This window comes from Elephas maximus, chromosome 5, assembly GCF_024166365.1.
Source record: "Elephas maximus indicus isolate mEleMax1 chromosome 5, mEleMax1 primary haplotype, whole genome shotgun sequence".
In the NCBI taxonomy this organism is placed as follows: domain Eukaryota; kingdom Metazoa; phylum Chordata; class Mammalia; order Proboscidea; family Elephantidae; genus Elephas; species Elephas maximus.
In genome coordinates, this window is record NC_064823.1 from 105,270,834 (window position 1) to 105,288,847 (window position 18,014).

The 18,014-nt window shown below is 40.2% G+C and overlaps 1 protein-coding gene across 5 annotated transcripts in view; it reads right to left on the reverse strand.

Moving 5' to 3' along the window:
* The window catches only part of EXOC1 (exocyst complex component 1), a 64,098-nt gene extending 51,138 nt beyond the window's left edge, over positions 1–12,960 (reverse strand). For 4 of the 5 annotated variants that reach the window (XM_049886244.1, XM_049886243.1, XM_049886242.1 and 1 more), the window contains exons 1-3: positions 12,871–12,960; positions 5,869–6,002; positions 1,191–1,321 (exon numbers count right to left, since the gene is read on the reverse strand). In XM_049886244.1, coding sequence (XP_049742201.1) covers positions 1,191–1,321; positions 5,869–5,992 — 255 coding nt within the window. In that variant the 5' untranslated portion in view covers positions 5,993–6,002; positions 12,871–12,960. Of the gene's footprint in view, positions 1–1,190; positions 1,322–5,868; positions 6,003–12,870 lie in introns of those variants that run through there. The other variant, XM_049886245.1, reaches the window with a different exon arrangement.
* Positions 12,961–18,014: the final 5,054 nt, after the last annotated feature.

Below are 18,014 nucleotides of genomic sequence, written 5' to 3' on the forward strand. Positions count from 1 at the left end.
GCAGTTCTACTCTGTCCTACAGGGTCGCTACGCATCAGAATTGACGGCAGTGGGTTTGGTTTTTGGTTTTGTGCCTTCTGAATAAATATATAAGACTTAGACAGTCAAATCAAAGCACACCAATAATTACATTAATGTAAGCCTTGTTATTACCCTCATCAATAGTACAAGTTGGATGGAATTACTAACTGGTTTAGTTTGTAGTCTAATAGAACTGAAGCGACCTCATCCACAGTACAAGTAGACACGTTGCAAACTATTCCCTAGAGCTCTGGAGGTGCCTTTGGATTGCCAAACAGGATGAGGAACAGGTTAAAGAAGATGACGCAGAGGAAGCATCTAATCCAACCACAGGAGCTCTACTTGATTTCTTTGAAAAAATTACTGCTGGGAAAAGCCTTGAAATGTCAGGAATGTAGTGGTTCTTTAATGTGACCATCACGTTTTTAAAATTCTTTAAGGTTTGTGTGTGTTTTATGTGGGTATAAGGTACATTTACTTTAAAATTAAGGTGTGTAACCTGCTACTGGGAGAAAGACCTGCCATTCTGCTCCTGTAAAGATTACAGCCTTGGAAACCCTATGGGGCAGTTCTACTCTGTGATATACGTCGCTACGAGTCTGAATCGATTTCACAGCACACAACTACATGCCACTACTGCTTCCAACTTGAGCCACACTTCAAAGTCATGGGCTTGAAAAGCCAGCTAGATCACCTCAGCTGGTGCTTGGACATTAATTCATGAGAACTAAGAAGACTCACTTCGGTTATATCATATGATTTGGAACCAGATTTTACCAATATAATGAAGATTAAAAAAAAAAAAACTCACACAACACACCACTTTAAAATCTACAATGGTTTAAGTATACCTGACCTAAAAACAGAAATGTATTTAAATGTATACAGTCAAGGTTATATTGCTCTAGTTTACACAGCTTGTGCACAAACATTAACTATAGCTTAAAACAAGCAAACACAAACAAACATAAACACATACTTATTTTTTGTAGCTTGGGGAGGGTATACAAAGCATGGAAGGTTGAACAGTACACGTTAGACTAATTCTTGGTTAGAGTTTGTGGGTCAGAGATCATAAAAACAAGCTTAGATCATCTTGGAATACATAAACCTATGTATAAAATGAAAGACACTTTCTGAACACAACTCAAGAACTAAGACAAACATACTTTAATAGCATCTTTGGCATCTACAACAGCAAGGTCTCGAAGGGCCCAAGCAATCTGCCTTTTGTAGAAATCTCCTTTATCAGATTTCTTGACTTTAACCACCTTCACCTGCACAGGGCGTTCGGTTGTCACTGTTGAGTGAAAGACACATTTTCATTAGAAAGACTATTCACTCACTCACCCATTCATTACAAAGACAGCTGTCAGGTGCCTGGCACATGATACTAAAATAGAAATAATATTTCATAACAAACGGTATGACCGAGCAATGAACAGAATGCTAATGAAAGCATATAAATCAGAGTAGAAGGTCAGAGGAAGATTCCTAGACAATTAAAGCTTCAGACAAGTTTTAAAGGAAGTAGATGAGGTACATAAAGAGAGCTCTAAAAGAGTGATTGACACGTGTCAAGCCAGAGAGGCTTTAAAGAGCATAACATCATTTCAGGGAATAGTAATATGGACAGTACCTGCAATTACGTGGATGGAAATGAAGTTAAAAAAAAGATGGAGTTCAGATAATAAATGGCCTTTCTCTAACAGCTATGGGGGAACCCTTAAAAGATTTTAATTACGGAAATGACATGCTCTCATTTCGTTTCTAAAAAGTACTCTGGCAGCAGAATCGAGGATGGATTGAAGTAGATGCTAATACGTTTGAAAACTTAGATAGAAGTGGTGAAATGCCCCTTACCCTCACACACAAAAAAATTTAACTCGCCAAAATTGACTCAAGGATAGAAAATACAGAAAGTTCATAACCATCACAGAAACTATTTCAGTAGCTAAAAATCTCCATTCTCCCACTCCCCAAATAAGCATACACATCCCAGACAGTTTTACCGGTGTCTTTTGCAAGCTGTCCGGGCATGAATAATTCCAAACTTGCACAACTATTCCAAAGCACATAAAATCAGGGAACACTCTCCAGTTTATTTTACAGTTTTATTCTAAAGCCAAAGGTAGTTTGAAAAAGGAAAATTACAGGCCAATGCCCCTAATAAACATGGATACAAATATCTTAAGTTTGGATTGACAAACTTAATCCAAGGGTATAAATAAAAGATGATACTTTATTTCACAAATCCTAAAATGTACTCTTTTTTTTCACATTTTAAAATCTGTGAAATCAGGATAAGTCTTATCGATGCAATGTCACAGTTTTTTTGTTTTTGTTTTTAAGCAGTACATAAAATAGAATAGTATAATTGCTAGCATACCGTAGGTATGGTACATCACAAGTGAATTGGGTTTATTCTAGAAAATAATTTATTATTAGAAAAACCAAGTATAGTTGATTATTCACCACACTAACAAATTGAGGGAGAAAAATTATATGATAATCTCAAGAGATGAAAAAGCATTTGATAAAATTCAATATGTATTTGTGATTTAAAAAATAGCAACAAAAAAGTATGAGAAGATATGAATAGGAAGAAACTTCCTTAACACTGTAAAGGATGGCTACAAAAAACCTACAGTAAATACCATACTTAAAGGTAAAACCATCCCCTTTGAGATCAACATTGATTGGTGGCCCTAAATAGCACAGTAAAGCAAGAAAAATAAACAGGTATGAAGGTTTTAAAGAAGAAAAATATCACTACTTCAAAAGAGCCTATAGATAAATTATTAGAATTAAGAATGTTTAGCAAGACCGACAGATAACACAAACCAGGATTAAGAACGAACGGCATTTCTATTTCCAAGCAATACGTGATTAAAAACATATTAATACCAATAAGTTTTTATTTACAATAATCTCTAAAAACCTAGGAATAAATAAATACCTAGGACTAAATCTAACAACCTATGTGCAAAGCCATTAGAGAAGACTATAAAGCTTATTGAAAAGCATTAAAAACATAGATACATGGAGAACTGTACCATGTTTGTGGCTAGGACTCAATATCATAAAAATGTACATTTTCTCCAAATTGATCTACAGAGTCAAAACAATACCAATCAAAATCTCAACAAAATCTGGAACTGACAAGCTCATTCAAAAATTAGATAAAGAATAAAAAGCCAAGGGAAAAAAAAAAAAAAAACCAAGATAAAGAATACACCATAAAAAAGCAGTCTACAAATTGGGATGTATATAATCCACAAAGGATTAACACACGTATTATATGAAGAGCTTGAATCAATCAGTAAAAGGACAACCAAAACAATAGAAAAACGAGCAGAAGACTTGAACAGGCAAATTTTATACACGAGGAAACCAAAAGGCTGACAAACTCATGAAAAGGTGCTCAATCTCGTGATTAATCAGGGGAATGCAACTTAAAACCGTAATAAGGTACCATTTCACTCCCACCAGATTGGCAACAACCAAGTGCTGACCGGGATGTAGAGAACCCAAAACACATCTACTGTTAGTACATCAGCTTTGGAAAACTATTTGGTGTTATGGTAAAGTTGGACATTCACGTACTCATGACCCAGTGTTACGGACTAAAGTGTGTCCCCCCCAAAAATAAATGTTATAAATCCTAACCCCTATATATGTGGATATAATCCCATTTGGGAAAAGGGTTTTCTTTGTTAATGAGAATAAGCAGCATAGGGTACGTCTTAAGCCAGTCACTTTTGATAAAAAAAGAGCAACGTGGGCACAGAAGCCAGGAAGCACAAACGGAGGGGATTCTAGCCTCCTAAACCATGAGAAAATAAACTTCTGTTTGTTGACGCCATTCACTTGTGGTATTGCTGTTACAGCAGCACTAAGAAACTAAGACACCTAGCAACTCCCCATCGAGGTACATACCCTTGCCTGTGTTTATCAGGAGAGAAGGACAAACATGGTTCACAGAAGTGATGTCTGAAATAGCAAAAACTGGAAGCAAACCTAACGTTCATCACTAGTAGAATGGTAAGTAAACTGTGAACGCTCATAGAGTGGAATACTACACAGCAGTGAAAAGAAGAAGGATTATGGGTATATGAAAAAACATGGATAAAACTCATGAAGACAAACATAACATTGAGCGGAAAAAGTCACAAATATATAAATGCATTATGATTCAATTTATGTAAACTTCAAAAACATGCAAAACTGAACAACATATTGTTTGTGATTACACACAGGGTAAGATGATTAAAAAAACCAAGAAAACAGTGAACCAAAATTCAGGATACTAGCTATCTCAACGGATGAGGGAAGGGAAGGGAATCACGGAAGGGCACAGAGGAGACTTCAAAGGTAACAGTAATCTTCTTACACTTGGTGGTAGGTACAAAAGTGTCTGAGGTATGGTTAGCCTTTATACCTTACATGTTATTGTTGTTAGGTGCCGACCAGTCGGTTCTGACTCATAGTGACACTATGCACAACAGAACGAAACACTGCCTGGTCCTGCGCCACCCTTACAATCGTTGTTATGCTTGAGCTCATTGTTGCAGCCACTGTGTCAATCCACCTTGTTGACGGTCTTCCTCTTTTCCGCTGACCCTGTACTCTGCCAAGCATGATGTCCTTCTCCAGGGACTCATCCCTCCTGACGACATGTCCTAAGTATGTAAGACACAGTCTCGCCATCCTTGCCTCTAAGGAGCATTCTGGCTGCACTTCTTCCAAGACAGATTTGTCCGTTCTTTTGGCAGTCCATGGTATAGTCAATATTCTTCGCCAACACAATTCAAAGGCATCAACTTTTCTTCGGTCTTCCTTATTCACTGTCCAGCTTTCACATGCATATGATGTGATTGAAAATACCATGGCTTGGATCAGGTGCACCTTAGTCTTCAGGGTGACATCTTTGCTCTTCAACACTTTGAAGAGGTCCTTTGCAGCAGATTTGCCCAATGCAATGTGTCTTTTGATTTCTTGACTGCTGCTTCCATGGCTGTTGATTGTGGATCCAAGTAAAATTAAATCCTTGACAACTTCAATCTTTTCTCTGTTTATCATGATGTTGCTCATCGGTCCAGCTGTGAGGATTTTAGTTTTCTTTATGTTGAGGTGTAATCCATACTGAAGGCTGTGGTCTTTGATCTTCATTAGTAAGGGCTTCAAGTCCTCTTCACTTTCAGCAAGCAAGGTTGTGTCATCTGCATAACGCAGGTTGTTAATGAGTCTTCCTCCAATCCTGATGCCCCGTTCTTCTTCATAGAGTCCAGCTTCTCGTATTATTTGTTCAGCATACAGATTAAATAGATATGGTGAAAGAACACAGCCCTGACGCACACCTTTCCTGACTTTAAACCAATCAGTATCCTCTTGTTCTGTCCGAACAACTGCCTCTTGATCTATGTAAAGGTTCCTCACGAGCACAATTAATTGTTCGGGAATTCCCATTCTTCTCAGTGTTATCCATAGTTTGGTATGATCCACAGTCGAATGCCTTTGCATAGTCAATAAAACACAGGTAAACATCCTTCTGTTATTCTCTGCTTTCAGCCAGGATCCATCTGACATCAGCAATGATATCCCTGGTTCCACGTCCTCTTCTGAAACTAGCCTGAATTTCTGGCAGTTCCCTGTTGATATACTGCTGTATATTACGGAAATTCTTTTTTTATCTACTCAGTATTTTAAAAGAACAATTTAAAAAATGAATTTGTTGACCCCCCTCCCCAAATTTTCCAATTATAGAGACGAGAACATTTAAAATAAGAAAGTTCCCTAAGTAACAAAAGAATGCTAAGCAAATACTCGTTCTTACTAAATACCCACCTGTGGCACACAAAAAACAGTTCTTTTTCTTTTTTCCTGCTTTGCAGACATTCACAATGCTCAGCAGGCGTTCATCGTTTGGTGTAAAAATGTCTCTTTGTAACGCGTGCTTGATTGCTGTCATCTTTTCTCAGCTGAAAAAAATTCAGGGTATAAATATTAAGCTCATTCTGAAAATCGTGCTACTTTACATCTTCCATTTATGATTAAAATGATCTTATTTATGAATAACAAGCTTAGGGAAAATGTTTAATACATTAACAGGGCTGCATCATAAAAATCAAAAGCTGTAAGTTTAAAAATAAGTTTACAGAAGAACCAGTGTTACCAAACTTCAAAATCTGAAGTGCTTAATGAGTACTATAATACGAAAAAAAGATTAAAAAAATTTTAAACCCATGCTCAATCTTTAAAAACAAGAATCCTATTTAACCTTTTCATTACCATTGGCATAAATGGTATGCTAGTCACTTTTTATGCCTCTGGACCTCAGACACAACAAAAACTCCAAACCTATTGCTGTTAAGTTGATTTTGACTCATAGCGACTCTAGAGGACTGAGGAGAACTGCCCCGTAGGGTTTCCAAGGAGCGCCTGATGGATTCAAACTGCTGACCTTTTGGTTTGCAGCAGTAGCTCTTAACCACTGCGCTGGCATGGCTCCCAGGACCTCGGAAGTAAGGAATTAATCCAGACTGTAGATGAGTCCCTTTTGAAATGCATGAAGCTCAGCAGAACAGAGTCGGAGCCTCACTGTTCTGCCTGTTGAGCATTCCATTAGGTGATGCTTCCTGAATGTGTTAGTTTTGTAAACTTTTGCCTTTTTTCCCTTTATTTCTGTGAGATAAGGCTTGCGAGCATAATTATGGCTTTCCCGCTAGGGAACCCTGATGGGTCTGTTTTGGTTTTTCTGTGTCATACTTGGAAAACTAGAGGTTCGCCATGTAACCTAATGGAATCCCAAGCCCACTGCCATTGATTCCGACTCATAGCTATCCTACAGGACAGAGAAGAATTGCTCCCATAGGGTTTCCAAGGAGATGATGATGGGTTCAAACTGCTGACCTTTGGTTAGCAGCCAACCACTTAACCACAGTGCCACCAGGGCTCCAAACCTAATGGAAAGGCACCTGCAATAAATTACTTATCTAGTTCTCATTAGTATATCACAGATTGGTGGCATCAGAGTGCCACTCATCTTACTGGTGGCTTGTATTACCAGATATTTCTCAAAATCCACATTACTAACCAAAAATTTAAACACACTCAATTAGTAAGCATGCATTCCAATACTGAAAACATACGCCGTCAAAAAAAAAAAAAAATAAGAAAACATGTAGTAATGAAAGGGATAAAGAACTCTTAAAAATCCTTGTCGCTGAGTCAATTCCAACTTATAGCTACCCTATATACAGCCCAACAATAAAAAAACAAATAAACCAGTTAAAAAACAAGCAAAGGATTTGAATGGAGATTTCTCCAAAGAAGATGCACAAATGGCCAAAAAGCACATGAAAAAATGTTCAACATCATTAGTCATTCCCAGTGACTAATCTGACACTAGCTGATTCTGATTCTGTCTCATGGCAACTCCACGTGTTACAGAGTAGCACTGCTCTATAGGTTTTCTTGCTGGTAACCTTAATGAAAGCTGATTGCAAGGCTTTTCTTCTGCAGTACCACTGACTGGGTTCAAACTGCAAAGCTTTAGGTTAGCAGTTGAGTACAAACCGTTTGTGTCACTCAGGGACCTCTATTCATTGGTCATTAGGGAAATGCAAATCAAAACCAAAATGAGACACCACTTCACATCTACCAGGATGGCTAAGATACGGACAGACAATAATATGTGTTATTGAGGATGTGGAGAAACTGGAATGCTCATACACTGCTGGTGGGATTGTAAAATGATGAAACCACTTTGGAAAACAGTTTGATGATCCCTCAAAAAGTTAAACACAGATTTACTATATGACCTAGCAATTCCATTCCTAGGTATATACCCAAGAGAGTTAAAAATATATGTTCATACAAAAATTTGTACATGAATGTCCATAGAACCATCATTCACAACAGTCCAAAGGTGAAAGCAACCCAAATGTCCATCAGCTGATGAAGAGATAAACAAAATGTGATATATCCATATACTCATACCCATCGAGTCGGTTCCTACTTACAGCGACTCTATATGACAGAGTAGAACTGCCCAATAGGGTTTCCAAAGCTGTAAATCTTTACAGAAGTAGACTGTCACATCTTTCTCCTGTGATGTCCATATAATGGAATATTATTCAGCCATAAACAAAGAAATGAAGTACTGACACATGCTACGACATGGATGAATCCTGAAAACATTAGACTAATTGAAAAAAGCCAGTCACAAAGACCAGGCACTGTACGATTCCATTTACATGAAATGTCCAGAATAGGTAAATCCATTAGGACAGAAAATAAATTAGTGCTTGCCAGGGGACTGGAAAAGGAGGGGAGGGGGAGTGGCTGCTAATATATCAGATTCCTTTTGGGGGTTATAAGAATGTCCTCGAATTATAGATAGTTGTACAACCTTGTGAATAGACTAAAAAAATCAATGAATTGTATACTTTTTTAAAACGGTAAATTTTATGATATGTGAATTACGTCTCAATAAAGCTGTTAGAAAATTTTTTTTAATCTTTTTTTCTCCTCCAACTCAAAAGCTTTTTTCAAACACCAACATAAAAAAAAAAAAAACTCTTTAATTTTACTTTTGTGGTATATATCTGTATATGTGTACATATAATTATTTTTCAATGCCAATGTGCAGTATTTCATAAGTGAGCTTGCCTAGGAAACTAATTTCAACATATAACAATGTAACAATGTTTCTACTGGAAAATGAATCGTGAGTTTTTTAAAAATGACTTACAATGAATTTTTATAACACATTTGATACTTTTGTAACATCTTTGCTATATTTTACTCAATCTGTGAAATGTTTATCTCTGCGCTTATTACAAAAATCGCTCCTCACAAAAATCACTCATTCTTCCTCTTCCATCCCTCTTTAACCTATTTCGACCTCTTTTAACTTCCCCTTCCTCCCTGTTCTCTTAGTCTGTCTAGCCCCTTCTAGCTTAATTTCTTTTCCCACCTAGCCTGGAGGCAGTGGTCATTTCCTACACCCACACTATCCCCTTCAATTATCCTACTCTGTTGACCAGTTCGCCCTAGTTAACCCATCTCCGTAAACCATATTTTTTCTCTACTTTTATTGGGTTACCATAGGTCACTGATATTATCAAACAGTATCATTAGTATCACATGCAAGCAAAGTTTTGCTGAAGATCATTCAAAAGCAGCTGCAGCAGTATATCAACAGGGAACTGCCAGAAATTCGAGGTGGATTCAAAAGAGGACATGGAACCAGGGATATCACTGTTGATGTCAGATGGATCCTGGATGAAAGCAGAGAACACCATAAAGATGTTTACCTGTGTTTTATTGACTATGCTAAGGCATTCAACCATGTGGATCATAACAAATTATGCATAACATTGCAAAGAATGGGAATTTCAGAACACTTAATTGTGCTCATGAGGAATCTGTACATGGATCAAGAGAACAAGGGGATACTACATGGTTTAAAGTCAGGAAAGGTGTGCATCAGAGTTGTATCCTTTCACCATACCTATTCAATCTGTATGCTGGGCAAATAATCCAAGAAGCTGGACTATATGAAGAAGAACGGGGCATCAGCGTTGGAGGAAAACTCACTAACAACTGATATGCAGATTGACACAACCTTGCTTGCTGAAAGTGAAGAGGACTTGAAGCACTTACTGAAGATGAAAGACCACAGCCTTTAGTATGGATTACACCTGAACATAAAGAAAACAAAAATCCTCACAATTGGCCCAATAAGCAACACCATAATGAACGGAGAAAGGATTGAAGTTGTCAAGGATTTCATTTCACTTGAATCCACAATCAACACCTATGAAAGCAGCAGTCAAGAAATCAAAAGACACATTGCATTGGGCAAATTGTCTGCAACAGGTTTCTTTAAAGCGTTGAAGAGCAAAGATGTCACCTTTAGGACTAAGGTATGCCTGACCCAAGCCATGGTGTTTTCAATTGCTTCATACGCATAATGCTGGACAATGAATAAGGAAGACCGAAGAAAAACTGGCACCTTTGAATTGTGCTGTTGGCGAAGAATACTGAATACACCATGGGCTGCCAAAAGAACAAACAAATCTGTCTTGGAAGAAGTACAACCAGAATGCTCCTTAGAAGTAAGGATGGCGAGACCACATCTCACATACTTCAGACATGTTATCAGGACAGATCAGTCACTGGAGAAGGGCATCATGCTTGGTAAAGTAGGGGGTCAGTGAAAAAGAGGAAGACCCTCAACAAGATGGACTGACACAGTGGTTGCAACAATGGGCACAAGCATAGCAACAACAGTCAGGATAGCACAGGACCTGGCAGGGTTTCATTCTGTTGTACACAGGGTTGCCGTGAGTTGGAATCGACTCAATGGCACCTAACAACAACAATATAGGCCACTTAAGAAAGCCACATATCTGTGCTCACTGACTGCATTTTAAATATCGAAATTCATCCAAACCTGGACTTTCAATGCTGCTCGGCAATTCTTTAACACTTACACTTCCTTTAATGCTTCCTTTTCCCATCTGCCATCACTGTTGTCACAAATCTTTACTATTTCTGATTTAGACCCCAAATGGTGTGGGCCCCCTCACTCTCCACAGATGACTGTATCACTGACTTGCAGATAATATAGAGGCCATGAAGTATAATTCTCCCCAATTGCTTTTGTCTCCATCTTTCTACATCTTCACCCATCCTAACCTCTTTTTCGCCTATTACAAAATGCCCATTACTAATCCCTTAATATGTTCCAGGGCCTAAACACTTGCTCACAAGCTCTACTCCACCCTACACCACGTCGAACACTGGCCAGTTTACTTTTCTATATCTGGGCTTATGCTCATGCAATATCTTTTTCTTTTCTCCTTAGGAAATTCTAACTCCCCTCTTAAGATCATGCTAGACTATTACCACCACCACCACCCCAAAAAAATTCCTCTTCTACTTCCCTAACTCTCTACTACACTAGCACAGCACTTACCAACTGTATTTTCCAGCTAGCTACATTCTCTTCTCTTCTCCATTAAAAGTAGCTCTTTATAGGTAAGGATCATGTCATATTCGTCTCTGTATTCCTAGAACTTGGCAAAGGGCACTTAGTAAGCATTTAAGAAATACTTAAATCAACTAAAATGATAGCACTAAATAATTTAACAACTACGGCTTCCAAAAAGTTCCCTCTTTCCAACTCTCACACCTGTACGCAAATGCCCAGGTTTAAAATCTGCCCTATTTGATTCCTCTCCTCCACTCTCAACATCTGTCACCACATTTTGTTACCTCCCCCCCCCGACACACATAATTCATGCCTTCCTTTCTGTTCCCATTCTCACCACACTAAACCAGACTCACATCATCCATGATATTTAAATACTATAGCATCAGGCCATCTCTTTGCAAACTTCCATAACCCCCCAAAACTCCAATAAGCAGATAATGTTAAAACACAGCTTCATCACACCATGCCCTCATTCAAGATTTTCCTAATGCTTCTATATCCGAACCTCCTACTCCAAGTTTCAGGCTTTAAATCTTCACTTAGGTGCTTTTCCATACAGGGAATGTAATTACACTTCAGGGTTTTTATGATGTTGACTCAGTAAGGATCTTAAGTACAAATTGATCTCTACTCTCAATTTCAGTTGCACTTAATAAACAACCAAGCACTGGCTGTCTAATTGGTTCATGACATCATACGCTCCTGGATCTGGAGAACTCTTTTAAAGAAAAAATAAAAAAAAGGAGGGGGAGAGAGAGGGAGACAAACACACACTCTATCAAAGTGTTTTGAATTCATAGTAGGTACTCGACAAACACCTCTTGAGCCATCTAAATTGATTAGTAAAAACTGGTCAAATGAATGACTAATAGTGGCCAACATTTACCACATGATCCCTCTTTGGCCAAAAGCAAGGACTCAATGCATGGTAAATGGTAAAACAAGAGAGGATTGGGTATACCTCATAAAGATGTTAGACATAAATGAAAAGCACTGTGGGGCCCCTCATTCGGTCAGCAAATACTGATGCCTATGAAGGGCCAGGTATCTCTCTATTGAACGTGATAAACACGTTCATGAAGACACGAAGACGCCCCTGTCTTCGTGGCATTTACATTCTAAGAGCTAAGTAACCTACTCTCCACTTTACAATACTTTCTGGAAGGCAGTAAATAAATCATTACAGGTTCTCTAAAATTATTTTCCAGCTCTAAGAACCTGTGTCTGACTATGTTCCAGAGGCAGCCAGCCACTGCATACTCTGTGTTTTCGTTCTTGTTTCCTTAAATTCAGTTGGACCATTCCACTCTGTGGTGGGCTTGTGGTGACAGCTTGTCAGTGAGCGTCCATGTGGGTGGAGCCCCGCATGCTGTCGACACACTTTAGCGCGTGGAGTGCCGTCATGCAGTGAAGAGAACGGCATACCAAGACAGGAATGTACTTAAGAAACTTAGAAGAAAATATAGACTTAGGGAGAAAAAAAAAAAGAGAGAGCGGGGAGACACTGCCACACCCTCCTTTCCCGTCCACTCCAAAGCTCGAACAATCAAGGATAAAAATGAAATCTGGTCCCCAAAGGCGGAGCCGGAAACGGATGTGTGAAGATTGCCTTCTCTGCTCCACTTTCTCCCAGACCCCAGGCCAAGTGGGGGAAGCTCGGCCCAGACTTTGCGCCCTACACAGCGACGCCGGGAAAAGAAGGAGGGACTGTCGTCGGAGGGAGCTGTGCCCTGACCCCGGTCGCCGAACCAGCAGTGGGAAAGAGGTGCCGCCTCAGGCCCTGGCGCCCGCCCGATCGTCTGCCTGCCGCCGGGACTACGGGGCAGCCGCGACCGAAGGCTTACCGCAGGACAGTACCGAGCCCGGCTGCGCCGAGGCGGGCCCTCCAAGACCGAGACAGCACGCGGCAAGGCGGCGACCAGTACTGGAAAGCTCCCCTCAATTAAGCGGTGAACGGGAAGCAGCCGTTTCCCTACCACTTCCCATATCCGGGCACGTGACAAAGCTCCGAGCCGGAAGTCAACCCTGTAGAGGAGGAAAAAACGGAGGGAAAAAGGGAGTGGCCAATAGACGCAGGGGCGTGGCGCCACCGGTGGGGTGGGGCGCGGCGGGGCAGGGCGCGGCGGGGCGGGGCTTCGCCGGAGGAGTTGCGCCAAGGAGGGTCAGGGACCCGGCCGCTACCGCGCGCTGACTTGAAACGGCAGGCTTTGGTGCCGCCCGATGTATTACTTTTGAGAAGAATTATTTACTCAGATGTTTCAGCAATTCGTTTAAGAGGGTATCAGCTGAAGTGTTTTATTTTTTGCGTTTGTGATGCTTAAGTCTTGTTCCTGGCTACTTAAAAGCGTGGAGAGTTTAAATGAGTTAAAACTCTGGAGATGCGACCCAGATACTAGCACTTTCGATAGCTCCCAGATTATTCTAAATACACCTTTAAGGGCGAGAATCATTGCTTCGATGACTTTGCTACTCAAAGTACGGTCCGCGGACCTGCTGCATGGGTACCATTTGGGAACTTTTTAGAAAAAGCAGCCTCTTTGGCCCACTTCAAATGTACTGAATCGGAATCTTCATCTTAAGGGGATGACTCCTACGCACATTTACATTTGAGAAGCACGGGTGTTGCCAGTGTTGCTGGTGGGAAGGCAAATGATTCATTGATTCCATATCCCTGGCACCTGTTTTAAACCAGACAGGTTGATACCAGGTACAGAGGTGATTCGGACATGAATCCTGCCCTGAAGGAGTTCAGAGTATGGTAGGACAGACAAGATGTAGATATAAATAAATATAAAAAAGAGGATACAAAATAAGTGACTGAAGAGAGGTACAGGTCAGATAAGTGTGCTGGAAGTTCAAAGGAGCATGTCGTTGCAAGTTGCTGTAGAAATCCATTCATGCATGTGTTCGTTTATTTAATAATCAATCTTCGGCACTGTGTTAGGTGCTAGAGACACAAAGATAGGGATCCCACCCACAAGGGGGTCATACTATCATTGGAGAAAAACCCTTAAAAACCCGTTGCCGTTGATTCGATTCTGACTTATAGTGACCCTATCAAATAGATGCATAAATTGTACCCTAGTGAGATAAACCCAACAACAAAGGAAGAAAAAAGAGATGAAATACCGTGTGTCTTAGTTTCTTGCTGTTAGGTGATTTTGAGCTGGTTCCAATGCCTAGCGACCCCATGCACAACAGGAGGAAACAGTGCCCAGTTCTGTGACACCCTCCAATCTTTGCTATGTTTGAGACCATTGTTGCAGCCACTGTGTCAATCCATCTCATTGAAGGTCTTCCTGTTTTTTTGCAGACCTTCTGCTTTACCAAATATGATGTCTTTCTCAAGGGACTAGACCCTCCTGATAACATGTCCAAAGTACACGAGAAGAAGGCTTGCCATCCTCCTTTCTAAGGAGCATTCTGGCTGTACTTCTAAGACAGATTTTGTTCATTCTTCTGGCAGTTCATGGTATATTCAGTATTCTTCACTAATGCCATAATTCAAAGGCATCAATTTTTCTCCCGTCTTCCACATGAGGCAATTGAAAATACCATGGCTTGGGTCAGGTGCACCTTAGTCCTCAAAGTGACATCTTTGCTTTATAGCACTTTAAAGAAATCTTTTACAGCAGATTTGCCCAATGCAATGCATTGTTTGATTTCTTGACTGCTGCTTCCATGGGCATTGATTGTGGATCCAAGTAAAATGAAATCCTTGCCAGCTTCAATCTTTTCTGCATTTATCTTGATGTTGCTTATTGGTTCAGTTGTGAAAATTTTTGTTTTATGTTGAGGTGTAATCCATGCTGAAGGCTGTGGTCTTTGATCTTCACCAGTAAGTGCTTCAGTTTTCCTCACTTTCAGCAAACAAGGTTGTGTCATCTGCATATTGCAGGTTGTTAATGAGTCTTCCTCCAATCCTGATGCCAAGTTCTTCATATAGTCCAGTTTCTCAGATTATTTGCCCAGCATACAGATTAAATAGTATGGTGAAAGGATACAACCCTGATACACAGTTTTCCTGGCTTTAAACCACACTCTATCCCCTTGTTCTGTTGGAATGACTGCCTCTTGGTCTATGTACAGGTTGCTCATGAGCACAATTAAGTGTTCTGGAATTAGGGTTTATAACACAATTTTGGGGGACACGATTCAATTCATAACATTGTAGATATGCAAAAGAGGTAGTAATTCATTCTGCCAGGGACGGATTCACTGAGAAAGTGACAAATCAGCTGTGCAAAATGTCTTTCATTATTTATCCGAAGATACTATTTGGTGGGAAAAACCACAGAAATTGTAGAGATCCGTTTGTTATTGAAAATAATATGGTCTAATCAATGCTGCTTGGAATCTTTTCACTTTCATGGAATGACTTCCGTTTCAAGAGTGTGATCTCTATCGAGTCCTTTCTGTATAAAAACGCCTCTGTCCCTGCTTAGTCAATCTCCAAACACTTACTGTGGACACTCTTTATGTGACAATTGCATGTGTTACTTCGTTCTATTTTCTATCTTTTGTTTACCTGTATGGTTACAGCCCTCTCAAAGCAGGGAAATGAATTGTATTTCACATTTATTTATGTAGTCTGAACTTCTTTCCTGAATTCCGGATTTGTATATCCAACTGCCCCCCTGACATTTCCATTTAGATATCCAGTAAGTGCCTCAGGCTCACTGCATACCTGGGTGGTACAAGTGGCTTGCAATCAGCTGCTAACCTAAGGGTTGCACCTGAGAAGAAAGGCCTGGTGATCTGCTTCTGTAAAGATTACAGCCAAGAAGACCCTGTGGAACAGTTCTCTTGTGTAACACATGGGGTCACCATGAGTTGGAATTGACTTGACAGCAATGAGTTTGTTTTTTTGGACTAATAAAATCTGACACTTAATGTGTACAAAAATGAAAGCCTTGTATCTCCTCTTCCTCCAAAAGTAGAGGCCAAAACAAGAACTTATGTGTTAGTAGTTTATTTGGGGGTATGAACCCAGAGAGCACGAATGAGGGAAGGAGGAGGGTACGTGAAACAAGAATGAGTAAAGTCAACATAAGGATGTGTTATTGAGTTGGCTAACAGCATGTTGGAATGTTTTCTTGATCCTGTATGACCTTCTATGAAGTCTTGTGAAATGAGTCTCTGAACTGTCCAAATGGGGGAAAAAATAGAAGAAGGTTTTACCTGTTGGCTCTGGTACTCCTTTATCAAAGGATAATGCTCCTGGTCATCAACTACACCACACTTCCAAAATGCACAATTGTGAATGTCACACTGGCTTCCACATCAGAGAAGTCCTAGGGCAGGAAGCGAGAGGAGAGGTGCTGTCACGTTACACTTGCTGAAAGCTCATCAAACCTTGCTCAGAACAGGTAGCTGGAGCAGTGGTTGAAATAAGAGACTGAAGAGATTTGAAGTAGTGCACAGAGGGTGTCCATTTCAGGCCATTTCTTACACCATTCAGATCTGCTTGTGCCCTCCATTAAGTCTATTCTCTCACAGAGGCTACTTCAGAGTGGTGGCCAGCCACGATTCCTGCAAGGACTTAATACAAGAGAGTTAATACAGGCTTCAGTCCCTGCTGCTATGCTGATGCCAAGGGCAGATGTACATTTTTTAACTCTCTCCTCCTCTATCCATCCTAACTTCCCCTCACCCTTGGCCAGCATATCAACTAATCTAGGTTGCTTCCCTGGTGAGGTAATCCAGACCTTTATCTTTATTTTCCTTACTCTGGTTGGGCCATGGTTGCTGCAGTTGCCTTCAACTTATCCTTGAGTACAAAACACCAAGATAAGCCCCAGTGAATTTCTTGGATACCAGATACGGTACTGTCTACTGTTACTGTGTAGCAAAAATCCTAGGCTCCTTTTGCTGATCTCAGTTGATTACTCCCATCATTATAGTAATTCCTTTCTTTGCTAGCTAGTTTACCACCAAAAAAAGCCCAAAGTAACCATGTGTTAGTGAGAATTTCAAGTTCAGGGAAATCCATATTGTGTATCATGGTAGAAGCATTCCCTATACTATCCCTGAGGAACCAGTTATTCTGATTTAGTAAAGCCCAAATTTGAGAGGCCGGAAACAAATTCTATGAGTGGGTCACTTGACGGTGATGGTAAGATGGGCCAATTCTGCTTCCACCTCTGGGTTTCTGGAGCCATGTCTTCTAGCTGTTGAGGGCACTCTTTATTGGCTGGTTCAGTACATTTACCACATCCTGTAAGACAACACTCCATTTCTACAGGGTGTTGTCCTAAGCAGGCAGGCACATTAGCTAAGCCAGTAACAGACCATCCCACCATTTTATAAGGCTGGATACTTCTGGGTGATGAGGGATATGGCAGTTTCTATGGATTCCATGATCATGTATATATTGTCATACTTTTTTATTTTTCCCTGAAAATGGGTTCCTTAGTTGAGATAAAATAAGTTCCTATGTGGTACAAATGGCTAAGTGCTATCCTATTAGCTGAAAGGCTGGCAGTTTGAACCTACCCAGACGCTCAGAGACAGGCCTGGTCATCTGCTTCCAAAATATCACAGCCTTGGAAACCCAGAGAGCACAGTCCTACTCTGCACACTTGGTGTCAACATGGGTTGGAATGAACTTGATACAACAATATCAACAGTGAGATAATGTTGATCAGGAATGCTATAATTCCTGTAATTGTGAATGTTGGCAGATGCACTGCAGTCAAGAAAGGCAAACCCAGGAGTCGGTAAATATTTTTACCTCAGACCACCTCACCCTCTACATAAAATGAACAACGAAATGCACTGCTTTCAGTTGTACCAACTGGGAAGATTATCCTTCATTATTGTTCTTTAGAGCTGGGCCTGAGTGGGGCTATAGTGTGGCAGCAGTCCAGTTTTAGCTACCAACCAACGTAATGTGCCAACCTGTTGTCAACATGGCTTAATTTTTTTTCCCATTCTCTAATAGATGGTTATAAGGAACTCCCAAGGAGCCATAGGAGTTAGTTGAGGA